At 37.6% G+C, this 18,446-nt stretch overlaps 2 protein-coding genes across 2 annotated transcripts; both read right to left on the bottom strand.

Annotated features, from left to right (window-relative positions):
- Nucleotides 1-7,910: 7,910 nt before the first annotated feature.
- LOC140762567 (uncharacterized protein At4g14450, chloroplastic-like) lies at nt 7,911-8,261 on the bottom strand. The gene has a single exon (XM_073100442.1). It carries the CDS (start codon nt 8,259-8,261, stop codon nt 7,911-7,913), a length of 351 nt encoding a protein of 116 aa, XP_072956543.1.
- A 2,722-nt stretch (nt 8,262-10,983) lies between these two features.
- LOC140763198 (DNA repair protein RAD5B-like) lies at nt 10,984-18,037 on the bottom strand. Its single transcript, XM_073101282.1, has 18 exons — nt 16,875-18,037; nt 16,621-16,754; nt 16,310-16,445; nt 16,112-16,165; nt 15,625-15,774; nt 15,344-15,495; nt 15,165-15,249; nt 14,650-14,841; nt 14,187-14,330; nt 13,935-14,090; nt 13,681-13,748; nt 13,328-13,450; nt 13,069-13,168; nt 12,448-12,560; nt 11,764-12,337; nt 11,576-11,647; nt 11,395-11,493; nt 10,984-11,299 (listed from the first exon to the last, which is right to left on the bottom strand). The coding sequence occupies exons 1-18, from the start codon at nt 17,979-17,981 to the stop codon at nt 11,177-11,179; spliced, it is 3,582 nt and encodes a 1,193-aa protein (XP_072957383.1). The 5' UTR covers nt 17,982-18,037; the 3' UTR covers nt 10,984-11,176.
- Between the last annotated feature and the right edge of the window lie 409 nt (nt 18,038-18,446).

The following is an 18,446-nucleotide window of genomic DNA, read 5'->3' as shown; positions in this document are numbered from 1 at the left end:
GATAATGGATCTTCCAAAAACCGAGTAAGAGAAGGGGCTAAGGAAGTAATTTTGCACAAGAAGATCTCCGAAGGAACATCTTCATCTTGGGAAGAAGCAAAGTCTTCTAAAGGTTAGTAGCTCAATCTAGCCTAGACAAGCCAACACGCAAAAGAGAGTTGAGAGGCAGAGGGGGACTTGGAACTCGAAAATCTCTAGAACACGGTGTCTAGGGAAGTCATCGGCAACCCTAGGCAATCGTAAAGGGCCCTAATATGGTTAACCTTAATAGTAGTGTCCTATTTAATTCTTTTAGGCTATCTCAAGCTGGTAGCATCCCTAAAAAGAGTGAAATGCTGGGAGAAGACACAAAGCCATAGGAAAAGTGAGATTTCGGAAATGCATCCCTTGCCTAATAGTCAAGTGAGAACCTTATCTAGTCCCCAATCAACATGAGTGGAAGGAGGAGCCAACAATGAGGACGCCTTTCGAAAGAGCAAAGCTTCTCACTAACATGTCTTCTAGGGAAGTAAAGAGCCGAATGATGACCTCCCTCCAAAGACTAAGCTAGCCAACCTTTTGGGGAGGCAAATTTTGATGCAGTTGAATCTACGGTGGAACCCCTTGATTGTTGTCTCCTCTTTCTAAGAGAAAGCCAGCCAAATAGAGTTAATCCAAAAAAGTATGTTAGCATGGCTAAGAGGACACCTTGACCAGGGTTATCTTGCCACCAATCAAAGGGTCTGAGCTTTCCAAATAGTAAGCTTCTTTTTACACTTTTTGATAATGGGCCATCAGTCTTGAAGCGAGATAAGGTCAGGTGTCAATGGAAGGGCCAAGTATTTGATGGGAAAATGACCTATCTAATATCCAAACAAATTGGCCCAACTTGAGGCATATCCGAGAAAGGATGAGTAAATAGGATTTGTGAAGTTATGCACTTGAAAAGGGAGATAATAGTTTTGAGGTTAGAAAGGGACATAGTATCTACTTGAGAAATAATATTCTACAAGGCAAGGACTAAGGCTCTGGATCTAGTTGTCGTTCTATGCGCAAAGGATGAGCTTAATTGGTGAGGAGGTTTGAGACAAAGATGAATAACAAGGGTGAGAGGGGATCTTATAGATGAAGGCCGTGATTGAGGTTGAAGTTGTTGGAATGATTATTATTAACAAGCCTGGTCCCTTGATTGAGGTTAAAGAGGATGAACAATCTACTTGGCTAGGAAATGCTTGGCTTGGAGAGTGGCCACAATGTATCACATTTGAGACAATCGAAGGTTTCACAAGTCCACTTTAATGAGGATGCCCTGCCATCCACATTGATAAGCCTAAGCTATATGCTCATGAGATAGAACAAAATTATTGAAATCAATCTAACTCACAAATTTACACAAGGCCATCCATCACCCTGGTAAGCTTGTTGGTAGGTACCTTAGTGATAATCTTAAAATTATGATTGAGGAAGATTATAATTCTAATATTCAAATAAAATTGATTAGGTCCTTTAAAATCTCATAAGTAGTTTTCTAGGCCATGCGGCGAATTAAATATATTGAGCAGGTTGAGTCCTAACTGATGGTCATAATTGATGGTAGAACAGGATAAGGAAGCTGTTAGGGCATGAGTCTTATTAGCACCCAAGCCAAATATAACAGCTCTAACCTACTCATCCTCTGAGAATGGGTTTTAGAGGGAGTTTAACTTAGGGGTTGCATCGATATTAACATATATTCCACTCTATTTCACCGAGATGGTCATAATTGATGGTAGAATAGGATAAGGAAGTTGTTAGGGCATGAGTCTTATTAGCACCCAAGCCAAATATAACAGCTCTAACCTACTCATCCTCTGAGAATGGGTTTTAGAGGGAGTTTAACTTAGGGGTTGCATCGATATTAACATATATTCCACTCTATTTCACCGAGATGGTCATAATTGATGGTAGAATAGGATAAGGAAGTTGTTAGGGCATGAGTCTTATTAGCACCCAAGCCAAATATAACAGCTCTAACCTACTCATCCTCTGAAAACGGGTTGTTGAGGGAGTTTAACTTAGGGGTTGCATCGATATTAACATATATTCCACTCTACTCCACCGAGATGGGTGGAGGGGAAGGAAGCCAAAAGTGATTCTTGAAGTGACCAAAGGAAAGCCCTTCGAGTGACGAGCCAGTTCAATATGATATCATCGTTAAGGATATAAGAGGAGATAAAGTTTTTCTTCCTCCTACCATTAGCAAACGGAAGGAAGGTTAGAGATTTTAGATTCTTGGATGCAAAAAATAGAACAACTAGATAACCCTAAACCACTAATATTCTAAAATAAGGCCTTCATAAAAAAATGAAAAGAACCCAATCGACCCAAATAAAATCATACTTTCCTTTTAGTTTCTCTACGCCAAAGAGGAGAGATGATCTTGTGCAAATCGTTGGGCTTGATTGAGAGGCTAAGGATCTAGGAGATCCATCTAAGCAAAGTGGGAAATGGAGCCATCAACAGGTGGACTCAAGCTCTTCTTGTGTCTAGTGGGCATCAAGTCAACTAAGGGATTGTCCTATGGGTTTAGATTTTAATTCAGTGTCATAGGATCTAGAGGAGAAACCAGACCCAATAGAATAGGCATCGTGTTTCCCACATGCTCTGTAAGGTGCAAAGGTGATTAGTAGTTGACTGTTATGCTTTGCAATCAACATGGGATAAAAAAAGTATAATAGAAATAGGAGATTTGCAACATTCCAAAGAACTAATAAGGGCTACTCATCTCCCGAGAAGGAGAGCCTAGGGTGTTTAGTCACTGGCAAGGGCCCCGACGCATTTAAGGTTGTCATAACAAAATAAAAAGGTATTTACATGTGATTCATTTCGGTTTGACAAGAAGCTTTGAAGGTAAAATGTTGAAAAATCTCTTAAGAGATTATATAAAAATAACTATCCAACATATTTATCATCGAAAATTGCATTGAGTTGACAAGAGATAAGCATGCCTGGAGGAGGCGATGACGTCATTTCCCATATAAAGTTAGGGCAAGTGATAAGGATGTCATTCATGCAAATGCTGCCCAAAGATGGAGGAGAAGTCATAGCCCTAGGTAGAGAGGGGGAACAAGCAGCAAAAGCCATAAACCAACCATACAATAACGCTCCTCCTTCAACCTTCAACTAGTATCTCCAAGTTCGATTTCTTTTGCTTCTAGCAACCCTGCTTTAGTGTAGGATAAAATTACCTCTTTTCTCTTGATGCGATGGTTACTTCTCCACATATCTTAAGCGTAGATCAACGAGGACATTAAAGAGAGGGAAGCAAAGGGGATATGAATCAGAGCAAGATGAGGAGGAAGGCTCTGTGGGAAAGTGAAAACCAATGGGCCAAATTGAGGGGAGGAAAAGGAATAGTGTTTTGAAGATGAGAGGAATTTCAATGGAGGTTATGGTTTAGAGGATAGACAGAATGCAGGGTTAAAATGAATAAAAAGGTCAGGGAGGAGAGAGAAGGGCCTTTTTGAAGGAGCACAGATTGGTAGCTAGTTTTGAGAGAATGAACGAGGCTTCCATGAGCGGAAGGAAGTAGGGAAATGTCTGACAACCTAACGTGATGTTTTCTAAGGGTTCTACATGAAGGAAGGTCTATGAGAGTGCAAGGTATCCCTTTGGTCATATCGCCTTGAAACCACCAACCATCCTCTTCAGTAAAGCACAACACCCTAAAATAATTTGAGGAGCCCAAAGGACATCTCCAATGCCATGTCTCCCATAACAATCTACTAATTAAAGAGCTCAACAATCGACAATCCTTCGGCTAGAGCCATTAACGAGGAAAAGCAGCTTCAATTAAGCTACTAATTAGCCTCCTAGTCACTAGAGCCTCGTATGACTTCTTTTCAATGATAATAATATTAATTCACTAACATATTTAATTATTCTATATTATGTATTAATATGTGCAAAAGAACCTAGTTATTTTCGAAGGTTTATATACTTATGGGGAGCTCACAAATGTCTTCAATAAAGAAAATAAAAAGGGATCCAAGTTTAGAGTTTTGCTATACATTAGGGTTGTCAAAAATAATCAAGCCGGCTTGAGATCGGCTCGATAAGGCTTAATCAAGCTTCGCTCGAAGATGAGCTTAACCGAGCTTAGTCTTCAAAATAAGCTTGATCATGAGTAGGCTCCAAATAATAATAGCATATATATATATATATATATATATATATATATATATATATATATATATATATATATATATATATATATATATATATATATATATGAGTAATACTTTCACTATAATATACTACCGTTATTTTAATATTTACCTAAGTATATTCTTATGTACTCTAATCTTGTAAGGTTTAGTTTTAAATTCTAATCCTATCTTTCTAAATACATGAATATTTCTATTTGTATAAAGTTTTAAATTGTGCCTTATCTTAAGCTTGATTCAAGCCTAAAATAAGCCTAATTAATTCAAGTTTGATCATGCTCAAAATTTAATTTAAATTAACTAAGGCTTAAAAATACTTATTGATCAGCTTAATTAAGCTCTAGCTCGAGCGTGAGCTCGAAATTGGCTCGAATTGAAATAATTATAATTTAAGCTTAATCACAAATCTATGCTTGAAATTATTTTTAATTCAATCAAGCTGCTAGACCCCTACTAGTTAGGGAGGTGAGTGATCTTTATTCAATTAATCTCCCATTCTACCATTTCTTTTTTATAAGACTGTTTTATAAGTTGGTGATTTTTATTTGAAAACTATTTCGGTTTCCTTTCTTTCTTTTTTTTCTTAATAAGTGAAACTAGGAGGTTTTATATTTTCAATAATAGATAGTCCTAATGGCATTTAAATTCCGGACCTCTACTTTACTACCATATTAACTTACTAACTATACTAATTTTAAAAACGATTAAATCAAACTGGAACTAAAAATAAACAAAGGAAAAGCTTGCACGGGCGATACTTAATAGTTATTAATCATGGATTGCCAAATACATATGCACCATTATCTACATAAATATCTTCATCTATGGCAGTCCAATCTTTTGCCAAACATGAACATCGATCACGTATCAACTTTAATTAACAAGTGTTTGTTCTTGTGACTTCTGGGTCTTGCTGCTCTTGCACCAACTTAACTTGCTTTCTCTTATTTTCCTCTCCAATGGCAACTAACAATTAGTTGAAACTTCATAAGCTTCAAATGGTGGGCCCTCTCTCTCTCTCTCTCTCTCTCTCTCTCTCTCTCTCTCTCTCTCTCTATATATATATATATATATATAAACAAAAAAGCAATGTACACCCTTGCCATTGCCATGGAGCTTATGGAGGAAGAGTTAACCCTAAATGAAACCCAATGAAATGGACAATAAGAGTTTGCCACACTGCTGCAATCCAAAAGGTTTGCCAAGTTAGCCGGATGGGTGTCCAAAAGAACCGTAACTGGTCTCAGTAGACAGGTCAAACTCTCAGAGCATGTCACGCGTGGGACCGCCACACGTGTTTGTATGATTGCCCAATTCTAGGGTTTCTTTGTTCCTTTCTAACTGAGTTTTTTGACCTTTATTTGTCTCGCATAATACGAGACTAGGTATACTTGGAAACTAACCACTAACTTCTTTTTTTCTTAATGCTGAGGAAGAAGTTCTTTTGAAGTTTTTATATTTCGAAGTTGTTGAACCGAAAAATAATTTATATAAAAAATTTGTCTCTAAAATTTAATATTTTTTTAGTTTTATATTCTTATATAAGTCGCTGATCTATTCGATAATTTTAAAACATATACAGTCTTATATTTAAGTTTCAAAATAGGGATCATACTTAAAATAGTCGGAAAACTCTCTTTCTAACTTTCAAACTTTATAATTTCATTTAATTTAAGATGATAGAATAAAAATTTATGTATCTAAAATGGTGGGAAAAGGATAATTATGTAAATCTAAAGCTCATACCAATCCATACTTATAGATAATCACAAGACAATTTTTATTTTTCAAGAACAAGGTGGATTATGCTTTCCCAAGAAAATCAAATGGGTCATTTGCACAACAAACCGAAATGGATTTCGAGTTTGCGTTATCACCACATTTTCATTTTCGGTTTGCAAAACAACTTAACTCTACTCTATCCGGTGTTGTATAATTAGTGTGGTTAGTTCTGCAAAGTAAACTAAACAAACACTGGGTGTAATGATCTTAATAAATGGAAAATCATTTGAATTTTTTGAATAAATGCACCACATGAAATAAAATAAAAACTAGAGGAGAAGTTAATAGGGAGAAAAAAGTCATCTATAACTTTGTCTTCAATATTAAAATATAATTGTTTATTTTCCTCCTTATAAAAGAAGACTATGTACATTTCAGCAAGGTATATATGAACATATATACATAGATATACAAACTTAAAAGAAGATAGCCTCGACTAACTATATCACATTAATTGGATCCTCCCTTCTCGTTCATTTTAGGTGCTAAGTCATTGTCCATTTGTCTTATCTTAATATGTTATTCCTATTCTCCACGTAATCCCTGGATATTTCCCAACTAAAACTTGGGGACATGAGAAGGCCACACGAGCGGACTTGCCTGATGGTCTTAGGACACAACGCAATCCTATCACTCTCAACCCAATCTACAAACTAATTTTCTAGCAAGCTTTTGTTTGCATCACAAGCATAAGCTTGGGGTTAGTGTAGTTTGATATGGAGACAGTTTGTCCAACTCCAGGATCACCCTAATCTAAAGGCATCACTCATTGCTCATAACTAACCTCAGAATAGTCCCACATGTGGTACTGTGTGATGAGGACGACTTCTGTTGGCATTGTTAGAGGACCAAGGACGAAGGACTTGACCATCTTGGTTAAGTTACTGGAGGGTTTGGAGTAAAGATTAGGGTTAGTGATGATCAGACAGACAGACAGATAGATAAGCTACCTTTTTTGACTGGAACTTGGAATCACTTGGTGCAGTGGGGTCCTCATCTTGGTAGAGTCGAGATGAAGGTCATATCAGTTTGATGGGGATTGGGAGTGTTCCAAGTTTGACTACGGGGGTATCAGGTGGTGGTTCGAATGCAGTAGTAGCGTCAAGAAGATATAGGGAGATAGGTGGGCATGTGTAATAATTGGCAACATCCAGGAGAGCTAGTAGTGCCAATTTAGAGCTTTCTCTGGATGTGAATGTGAGTAACCAATGGACCTTTGGGCTTGGGCTATCTGCTTAGGTTGTACAGTGTTAGCCCAGTTGACTTCAAAGGCCCACTAAATTAAACTTGGAGCATTTGGAAGTGGGACTGGGCCACAAATGTTTTTGTTTTTTGGAGGTCCAAATGAGCTAAATTGACCTGGTTGGGTCATAAAACAAGTTATAAATCTATCGGGCCATGTTTGGGGCGGGTCGAGAAAATTAGGTTGATTTCAGGCTAAGAGGCAGAGGCGAAAGAAGGAACAGAAGGTGATTACGATAGAAATAAGGAGAAAAAGGCCGCTAACGAGGAAGGAGAATAATAGATCATTAGACCATAGTGTTTTATAGTTCGGATAGATCGGGCATCTACCGAGAGGGGATGCCATTGCCTCTAGCAATTAAAATTAGGTTTGATGCCAATGTTAGCTAATCAGTTGTCCTAAATATCCTTTTTCATTGCCTTATATATCATGCCTCTTGACATCGTACATGTATTACTTTATTACCCTCCTCTCCAATCAAGGAGAAAGTCATCTACATAAGTAGCATACTCAAAATACGCTCTCATACACACATTTCATAATTTGCATTACTTTTAGACTATATTTACATGTTTACCCCCCTAATCTATACACAGAATTGGGGTTTGTAACTAATCTTCCGAGGCTAAAACTGTCAATAGAAGAAAATTATGCCTATTGCTGTAACCACAAGAAGAGAGAGAGAGAGAGAGCTGCGGAGGTCACGCGCAGTGCGGCGGCAAAACGAACCCCGGCGCGTTTCCGGTCATCGGCTCGTTGTAGAAAGGCGCGGCCGGGTGCTGCCACGTCATCGGCCAGGAGTCGCTTCTCGAGTCAACGGGCGGTGACGTGACCACCCCGTGCCTCTCTCCCACGGCCCTATGGACGCGGGGGACGGTGGAGATGTCGAGCGGGGAGAGGAGGGGGATGGCGACCCTCCACTCCGCGACGGCGGTGGGCTCGGCGGGGCACACCTGGATCGACGACGGCGCGCGCATCTGGAGCCGGCTTCTCTGGCGGCGCATATTACCGCCCGAGGTGGCCCTCGGAATAGGAGCTTCCACCTTCTCCATGGATTCCAGAAGAGCAAACGAAAATATATTAAACCAAAGGTATACTGGAAGAGATATCTGGAGAATTATCTTCTTTCACCTAACGCCCGCCCATTGAAAGTGTCGATATAAATAAATCTACATGTTGTGTTGAAGGCTGAAGAGTATTTGGAGCTTGCAGGCAACTTTAGATACGGAAGTTTGTTGGAAATCTGCAGCCATTATTTGACTCACTGCGTTCAATTTGAAATCTTAACCTTATCTGCAGAAGTGCAGTTTTTGACCAAACTATGTCTCCCAAATATTTACTATATTTCTTTCAGACTTAGACAAATATTTTTTTAGAAATTTTAATATAATTAAATACAAAATTTTCGTATTCAACTTTTTAAAATAAATTAAATGTGTCAAAAAAAAATAGAAGCAAATATAAAATAGTCAAAAACTCACATATGACTTTTTAATTGAAAAACCATTTCTTGAGAATGATATGAATCACTAAAATATGTTATGAACTGGTTTGATCCGATTCGTAGCGGTTCTGTACAGAATTTGAGATTTGTTGGTAGAGGCACGGACTCCTAAGTATCAAATGGAGGTGATGATGGAGTAGAGGCCTAGTAGTTGATGGAGGTGGCTTGGCAATCGATGATTGTGATGGTGGCTTATGGATGCGATAGATGGTTGAAGGTTATAATTGGCCTATAACTATAGCAGTGGTAAAGATGAAAACTGTAATTGATGAAGGTGGCTTAGCAATCGATGATAGTGATGGTAGCTTATGAATACGATAGATGGTTGAAGGCTATAATTGGCCTATAACTATAGCAGTGGTAAAGATGAAAACTGTACAGGAGGTAGAGACAATTAAGATTAAGAGATAAAGATGATGAAGTAGGTTTGCTTTGCAAGATTAGAAGTATCGACGAAAAAGAGAGATTAGAAGCTAGACAAGATCTTACCAACAAAAGAGGCAGCATTGGTTAGTGAAAAGGGCTAAGATGTAGCCGACGATCTACTTGAGAAAGATGTCAGGACAAAAGCCAATTAATATTTTATTCTAAGCATATCTAAGATAAAAGCCATAAAACTCTTCTGTTCGTCGACTGCTTGAAAGGGATCAACTGTCTTGGTATATTGACATTCTTAAAGACAACTTTCTATCTAAAATTATATAGTTAATCATATATTTAGAGATATTAATCATGCTGTAGATTAGCTTGCTAATTAACATAGAATGTAGATTATAGTTGTACCAGGATGAAGAGTATCTTTCTTATCTTCTTCAGTTTTTACAAAGCTTTTTATAATCATAAAAGACAATCTCCAATTTTTTTACTTTAAAAATAAAGATATTAATAATGAGTCGATATTACAAAGAAAGCGAAAGAAAGATGGACTCAATCTCCCAAATAAAATAATTATATATATTTATTTTGCAAGTTACCCTTTAAATGTTTCAATTCACTTACAAAAAGTACACTAATTCATTATATAATTTTTGATCAAACTAGTAGTGTTCTAAATTTTTTTATTCAAATAAACTAATTCTCAAACTTATTATATAAATAAAATCTAATTTATTATAATAAAGAAACTGAACTAATCAACATTTTATAAATATAAATATTTTAACTTAGTATTTTAGTAGTAAAGGTAAAAAAAATCTAAAAATAAAAATATTGAACTGATCAGTGTTTTTAAAATTAACGACCAGTTCAATATTTTTGTTAAAATTATAATGAATTAGATCTTATTTAGTAATAAGTTTAAGGTGACAATCTATTTTGATAATATATATATATATATATATATATATATATATATATATATATATATATATATATAATTGGTTAGTTTGGTCAAAAACTCAATTGATTATGCTAATTGTATTCCGGCAGTCTTTTGATGGTAAGAGAGGCAATGGGCAAAGGTGGCAAACTCTGCTTTATGCGCATAAAACAAGGTGCTATTAAACCACGAGCCGCCACCCACTTTATCGACGGGCGACGGCTGCTGGTAGATAACACTGCCGAATTCTTTTATCACACATGTAATTTATATTAGCCGAATATATATAAATATTTACACACTTTGCAGTTTTTTAGTAATTTTTTTTACTTTCCATGTATTTTTTAAATCCTCTAATCTCATATTTAAATTTTAAAAATATACTAATGTGTGTGTATATATATATAGATAGATATATTTGGGTGGACTAGTTTGGTCAAACTCTAGAACGGATCCCATTTCTTTTTTATATTGGTAGTCGCTATGACCTGATACGTACGAAGGAAATGAGCGGCACTTTTCGGGTTTGACCACGTGGCCTCGGCAAGACCTGACGGATAACATCCACCGTCCATTTGACTCGTCGGCGAAGAAATTGTGATGGCGGCCCAGAGAGAGAGAGAGAGAGAGAGAGTCCGGGATTTGTAAAGTAATCGTGCGGATCCTGACCCGGATCCGACCCGGGTTTGCCATACCTAAACATGAAAATATATATATATATATATATATGTTAAAATTCTCAACATTTTGACTATTTTGCCCTTTAATTATATCTTTCTCCCCTAGAAAATATATGCACATGTAAATGCTGCATTTATATATGGTTGTTTGGTTATTGAATTTCTGATGACTAAGCATTCAGGATAACCATTTGCTACTGAGTTGAGAGATTGAATTTTTCAATATTTAAAAAGGAAAATTTGTAATCTATAGAAGGATCTAACCAAAAACATTTACATTCGAGTAAATGGAGATGAAACTATATTTTATATAGCTCATATTATAAACAAAATTTACAAGCTACCACCAAAATGAGATAGTGGAGCATAGCAAGAGTCATGCACACTCCATTTGGAAGTCCACCATCTCATGCAAAATTTGAAGAGGTATATATTACTGATACTCTCCTCCTTGATCCTGAAATCTCATCGAAATAGCATCTTGAGCTCCTCGATTCGAGCACTCCGAACTTCCTCGTCGGTGAGGGCGCCAGCGATCATCCTCTGCTTGCGTGCTTGAACTTGCTGCATTCTCTCCTCTACTGTGTCCTGAAATATTAATTCAGACTCCCCTATTAATCACCATAATTTGAAGATTGCAGAGAAATTGGAACAGCTTTAGGAAATGAGAAGTTTTTCGATACCTTGACTATGAATCGCCTAACTTGGACTTGACGTTTCTGCCCGATCCGATGAATCCTCATGATTGCTTGCTCCTCAACTGCAGGATTCCACCATGGATCCTACAAGAAAGGAAAAGTTGAGGAAGTTATTATATAGTCAAGGGAGTAATAGTTGCAGGTGGTGAAGTAGGAAGTCCATTACCATCAGAAAGACATTTGAAGCTGCAGTCAGATTCAATCCCACACCTCCTGCCTTCAATGACATTAACATCACCTGGTTTTGACCACAGAATGAGAAAATTATAAGCAAGCAGGGATATAAATATGCAAGAAGCACACCTTTTCACAACTACATTTTAAGAAGTAGTTGAGTAACGGCTACTTTCTTACCAAATTGTCGTCACTCTGACTGAACTCTTTCAGAACACACTCCCTCCGTTTCTGACTTAACTTCCCATCAAATCTCAAGAACCCAATATTTTTCCTCTTTAGAGGAATCTCTAGTAGATCCAAGAATGCAGTCCACTGGCTGAAGACAATGCTCTTCTCCCGTCGCTTCTGAATGCTCTCCAGGCATTTAATAAGCTTGGTGACCTTGGATGACTCCTTCCAGTTCTTCTCGACATCAACCTGGAAACGGCTATCAGTCGGGCAGGTGATGAGGTCAGCTCGGCTCAGGGGATTCCGGCAAATTGGGCAGGGCCCTCCTGATGGAGACCGCCAACTAGAAAGGAGGCATTCTCGGCACATTCGGTGAGCACAAGGTGTGAGAACTGGGTCATCAGATGCTGATTCAAGGCAGATCGGGCACTCGGTCACCTCACCCTGACGGATGCCTTCGACAACCTCTTCGACATAGGCTCGCGTAGGAAAACTCTGTGATCCTTGAGGATTATTCTGTGATCCATCAAGAAAGTGACGGGCAAGTTTATTCAGGTCTGCATACTCTTGGGTGTCCCCTCGACTGCATAATAAGCATCAAAACACAGGAATTAGAAGAAATGGTGAGGTATCCTTGTAGTAGACAGATGTATGATTACAGATTGAACATGTGACGAGTATATTTTTACAAACCTCATAACAAGAAAGGGGTGGTTGCAGCACTGCCTTAATCTAAGGAGGAGCTCCAGTATGGAGGCATAGTTATGAAGAACTTTACCTTGTGCAACAAACTGATCAAATTTAACCTGCAATGCATTTGTATATTATGTAAAACATCAGTATGAATTGGAGATACTTCATGAGCTTCATGTAGTACAAGTTTTATCCAACTTCAAAAGATTGCATCAATTACTTATGCCATTTAACGCATTCACTTATCCGTAAAAAAAGGCTACAAACCATGGCTATATTAGAACTCTTCTAGAACTCAAAACAAGAAAAAGAAATTGATAAAACGTATTCATCTAGTTTGCTGAGACCTGACAGTATCACTGAGATGCAAGCTTTAAGGAGATAAACTTAGAATAAGACTGTTCACCTAATTAGCCGATTATATCATGCAAGGAAAACCAGATAAAAGAGAAGTGCATTGGAGAACAAGAGTGATAATTGGACCAGCAGACACTTTATATAGCCTTCTCAATGCCTATTGATCCTAGCAAGGATTAAAAGTAGCTAGAATGTATTTGGAGCAGATAATATTCCACTTAATTTTTGAAGAATTTAGAAGTTCAATCAATAAATAAATCTAACCTTCGATTTCTTAAATAGAGCTTCATAGAAATCACGTTCAGCTTCAGATTGTACACATTCAATAATTTGAACACTGGCTGGAGGGAGAACAAGGATGGGCCTGAAATGACCAGTACATTAGGGGTAAAGATACAATAAAAGAAAAGAATGCAACAGTAACAAAATATTGATCATGGAATGCTGGAAGTTCAGCACAAGAGCATTGTCCTAAAGATTGTCACCGTAGCTATGCCTAAGAGAGCAAAAAGATGAAACTCACCTTCCTTCTTTATCTTTTGTGTCCTTTGTTCTCCTCAGCATCAACGGCCTTAGGATAGCTTTAACCAACCTTAACCCTCTTTCGTCACCATTTTCGTAAGGTTTCTGAATCAATTTTTGCCACCTGAAGGACCACAACTAACAAATAAGATCTTTCATTTATGGTAGAATTGTAGGTTCCATAGCTGAGCACAACTCTATGATGTGCATTTCTAATGTTAGTATTGCTGCTTTAGAAAGAAAAATAAAATAGTAAGATAGAAATGCATGGTCATTGTAGAATTACAGCATATGAATCCTTAAAAAGTTTAAAATTCCATCAATTTGTGCAAAATGAACCAAATCTATACATACCAAGCCCAATTGCACCATGGCTCAACATGTAAGAAGCAAAGAAGACTGTAGAGATCCTCCAAATTATTCTGCAAGAATACAGAACGACAATAAGCCAACTTGAGGAATTGTTAATATGCTTCATCTTTATAGTTTCAGATATCTAGCTTTCAAATATATCCAACATTCCAAGACAAGCTTTATATATATTGACCAAAGTAAGCAACTTAGCTAAAATTCCTTGCAAATTAAGCACAAAATTTAAGAATGCCCACCTGCAGAGGAGTGCCTGTTAGGCACCACCTACAATGTGAACTTAATGCAAAGGCTGATTGAGCAACTCGGCTTTTTGAAGATTTGATAGTATGCGCTTCATCTAGCACCACTCTATACCATTCTATTTTGTGAAAGATGCTTTCTTTCTCTGAATCCTGTAAGAGGGGGACAACATAATTAACAGATATGATCTTAATATATGGAAAAACAAATAACACAGAGAAGGAGAAAATGTCAGGTAGAAGTCTTACAGCTTTATAAGCTGATGATAAGACTCCATATGTTGTTAAGACCACATGATGTTCAGCTATTACTTTGAGATCATTAGTTTTGTCACAACCATAGTGTACAAAGACAGAAAGTGCTCCAGGCTTTGAATGAGCTTCGAGTTCATCCTGAAGAATTTTATTAAAGTGCTCAGTGTTAGAAGGAAAAGATATCAGAAGAAAGTAAGTTTCCTTATTCAAGTAACCTTAGCTAACTAGAAAATTCTAGGATGCCCTTAAAAAGGGTAAATATAGATAGCTAATGTTTTAAGTTAATCCAGCACAGGATGACATATGACCAGGAGTAACATGTAGCAAATAAGAGAACAAGGGCATAACAATGACACCTTGTAAAAAATACGACGTTTTGTAGTAGCAAAATTTAAAAGCTTAAATGATATTATATGCTGAAAAATATCGTTGTAATTTTATTCAAGATAATTCTTACCTTCCACTGGCCCAATAATGCCATTGGACATACAATAAGAGTGCCTCCTCTTACACTGGAGGTTTTGGTTCTCGGGACCTTTGGTACTTTATAATCTATATCTGGGTCATTTGAGGCTTCTCCCTTCGGATTTGCAAGTAACAAAGCAATTGTCATGACAGTTTTCCCAAGACCCATTGCATCTGCTAGTATCTAGGAAGAAGAAAGGAAGTATCAGTATCACACTTAAATTTACAATTTGACAAGATTGACATCTCAACAGACAAACCATCATATTACCAATATAAAAAATTACCGTCAGTAGCAAAGTATTTAATGTTAGTTATGCAACTTATATGAAACCAGACATTTCCGTTACTCAAGATGTGTTCAAATAGGTGTTAACAAGCAGTGATTGCTAAATGAGTTGCTACATATCAAAGGAGAGAATATGCAGTGATATAAGACTTCAACAAATCTTATAGAAAAAGATAACTCTACTGAAAAGGAAAATGAAACCACTCAGATAGACTTACTCCGCCTCTTGCCATCTGTGTAGCAGTTGGAAACTCTGTTGTAGCTTCACCTGAGAAAACATTCACATATACTGCAGAAGCTCTCCTGATCAGGATTAAAAAAAAACATTAGATTGATGACCAGTGACCATAATGTTACTTTTGCACCATTTTCCTAATTAAGAAGCTGTTATGCATACCTGTCAACAATTTTATAGGCATTCCAACATGGATGAATAGTTTTTCCTGCTTGCTCAAAATCAATCCCCTTCTCCAGTTCAGACATCCAGAAGAGTGCCTGTTTTTGGTAGGGTCGTAGATCACAAACAAGTGTGCTGGGTGGCTCTAGTTCCTGTATCACAAAAGAACATTAATAAATGTTGCCTATTAAGTTGTTAACAATTATCTGAACAAAAATTTAACAGTATATCTGCAAACAAGTAATATAAAATGTGAAATAGGACTGCTGTTCTGATATCACCTCCAAGTCATACATATCTGCAGCACCAACGAGCTTATTTAGAGAAGATTCTGAGATAGCTTGTTCATCCTTGTCTTGTTCAGGATAAGTTTTGCCACCCTTTCGCCGCTTTGCAAGACCAACAACTGGGGTAGATTCCTCATCATCATCCTAATTCATTTAGCATCAAAGAAAAACTTAGGATCATTGCATTGGCATACTTATAAGCTACCAAGGCTTGCATTCATTTAGATAATTGGAGACAGTCATGAAAAGGAAGTGCAAATATCTCTCCACAAAATAAAAGATACTATAATCAATTTCCATTATACATATTAATAAAATTTGACAAGGCAAAAGATGAAGGCACCAAATTCACCTAAAATGGTACTAGGGAATTTAACTTGCTTCCATGTGAAGAATTGCAGCTTATAGGAAAATGGATATAGATAGATATCAGAATCAGATAAAACAATCTAGGCAGCCAGATAAGGAGGGTTGAGCTTACATTTAGGTTTAGTGAGCGCTTTCTGGAATCAAGCTCCTCTGGAGTGAAATCAGCCTAGTCACATTAAGTGCAAACACATAAGAAGCCACCTCTCGAACATCAAAGTCATCGTGATAATAATATTAATGTTAATAAAAGCAACAATAGCTTGCATTGGATGGGAAAGTAAAAGGAATAACAAAGATATTTAGCCAGTACCTTTTTAAATGGTTTTATCTTCAGTAATTTAAATAGCGTTGGGAGAGGATGAACAGTAGAATCCAATTGTGAAGTACTTACGAGTTTCCATGATGATTTGTCTACCTCTGTGAAGATTGAACTATGGATGTAAAAGCTGTAAAGAGGAAAAATACATGAATATTAGTCCAAAGCATCTCGTCACATAAAAATGAACCACATATATATATATATATATATCTTTGATTCACTTGGTGAGAAAGGAAGCAAGTTTAAAGTTAATGTCATCTTAAGCATCAAAACAAAACAGAGCATGTGTACTAAATTATTACCTTACATATAGCACAATATCCTGCAATAATCTGAGTTCTACTTGAGGAAATACACATTGTGCTTGAACCTTAACCTTGGTAGAATTCACAAGTGGAATAAGGCATCTAGTCCACTCAGTGGGAAGCCTCCCAATCTGGTAAGATCATGAATAAACCATTCAACTTAATAACAACAGCCAACAAATGGATATCATGTTAAAACCAAGACTACAAATATTTCAGAAGATACAAGAAGTAATAATTTACAAACCAACCTCTCCACTACGCTTTGTTGAAAAGCGAACTATCTCAGACACCGCAGCTGCTGCCTTTGCGCTCACCCGCATACCACCGTACCATTTCTTTGTTTCAGAAGATGGAAAGGACAAATGAACAATCTCACCGGCATCAAGGTACCTCCTTCCACGGCACGTCGATAGCCCCTTCATGTAGGTCTTCCCCACAAGAAACCAATCAGGCTCCTCCGGGAACTCTCCAATCTCAGCTGTACCGACGACTTGAAGTCTCCGGTCTGCAACCATACTAGGCCTAATAGCAGAAATGGGGCGAGGATTAAGGTATGGGGAGAAATGGGCCTTCGTCAGTTCAGGGAAACTCTCGTCAGAGCATTCTTCTGTGTCCATCGGCATATGATTTCTCTTCAAATTCTCATCTTTTTTAGAACCCATATCAGGTTTCTCTTCTTTAGGTAAGCAATTATTTCTGACATACTCTTCCCATTCTTCTTGACCCTCGCTCTTCCTTATAACAATTCCTTCAGCCATATCAGGTTCCCCGTTTTTAACTTTGATCTCAGGCATTAAAACACCATCATTGCCAAGATGAATATCACTTTCTTCCTTTTCAACTTTTACCTCCGCAAGCAAAATAGTATTTTTCTCAGGATCCATATGAGGTTCCTCCCTTTCAACTTTGATCCCAGACATCAAAACGTTGCTTTTCTCAATAAGCACCTCACTTTCTTCCTTTTTCACTTTGACCTCAGTAAACAACATAACATCTTTATACAAACCCATGTCAGGTTCCTCCTTTTTAACTTCGGTTTTTAACAAAATATCATTATTTAAAGAACCTACCTCGGGTTTTTCCATCTTAACACTATCAATGGAACCGGAAACACTTACGGTATCGTTCCCTTTCAGATCACGAGAACTCATCTCTTTCTTCACCGGATCGGATGCGTCGAGCAACCCGGGCGAGTCGAGGAGGACGTTGATCGCACGATTCGGGTTGTTTCCGCATGTAGAAAGGGCTTTGATGATGTCTCGATCGGGGATTTCGGATCCAAGAACCAATCGGATGTTCTTGATCTCTTCGGCGAGGAGGAACGCCATCTCCGGGACCTCGAAGGTCGCCGGCATAGCGGAAGAGTGGGGAGAGATCGAGAGAGGGTATGGATTGGAGACGCGAGCTTAGATGGCAGAAGACGAGGAGGGTTTGTGTGGGACCTTGTTTACGTCGGTTTAAATACTTCCGAGAGGAAATTTGGCGGGAATGAGGAGGGGAAGGGGCTGCTGCGCTTGGAAGTCACAGTTTATGGCGCGAAGGGAGGGGAATGGGCTGGCGAGGTGAGAAATTGGAATTTTTGGCGGGGATTTTTGGGAGGATAGAGCGGTAAAAATTAAAATTTACTGTGCTTTATTATAATCACGCATTAATATTAGGCTATTTAATCTTCTTATCCACAGTTTACAAATCAATACTTTATTCGGCCTAGTAATTTTGGACAGTCCATATGACGTCCCACTATTTTATTCTCTTTATTTATTAAAAGGGGAAAAGAGCATAAACCCTCAATCATTTGTTCCGAGGAATTCGAGGATTGC

The sequence above is a fragment of the Typha angustifolia genome, chromosome 7 (genome assembly GCF_048772165.1).
Source record: "Typha angustifolia cultivar Huaian chromosome 7, ASM4877216v1, whole genome shotgun sequence".
In the NCBI taxonomy this organism is placed as follows: Eukaryota; Viridiplantae; Streptophyta; class Magnoliopsida; order Poales; family Typhaceae; genus Typha; species Typha angustifolia.
The sequence above is the reverse complement of the archived record's forward strand: the minus strand, read 5'-3'. Positions and strand labels throughout refer to the sequence as shown.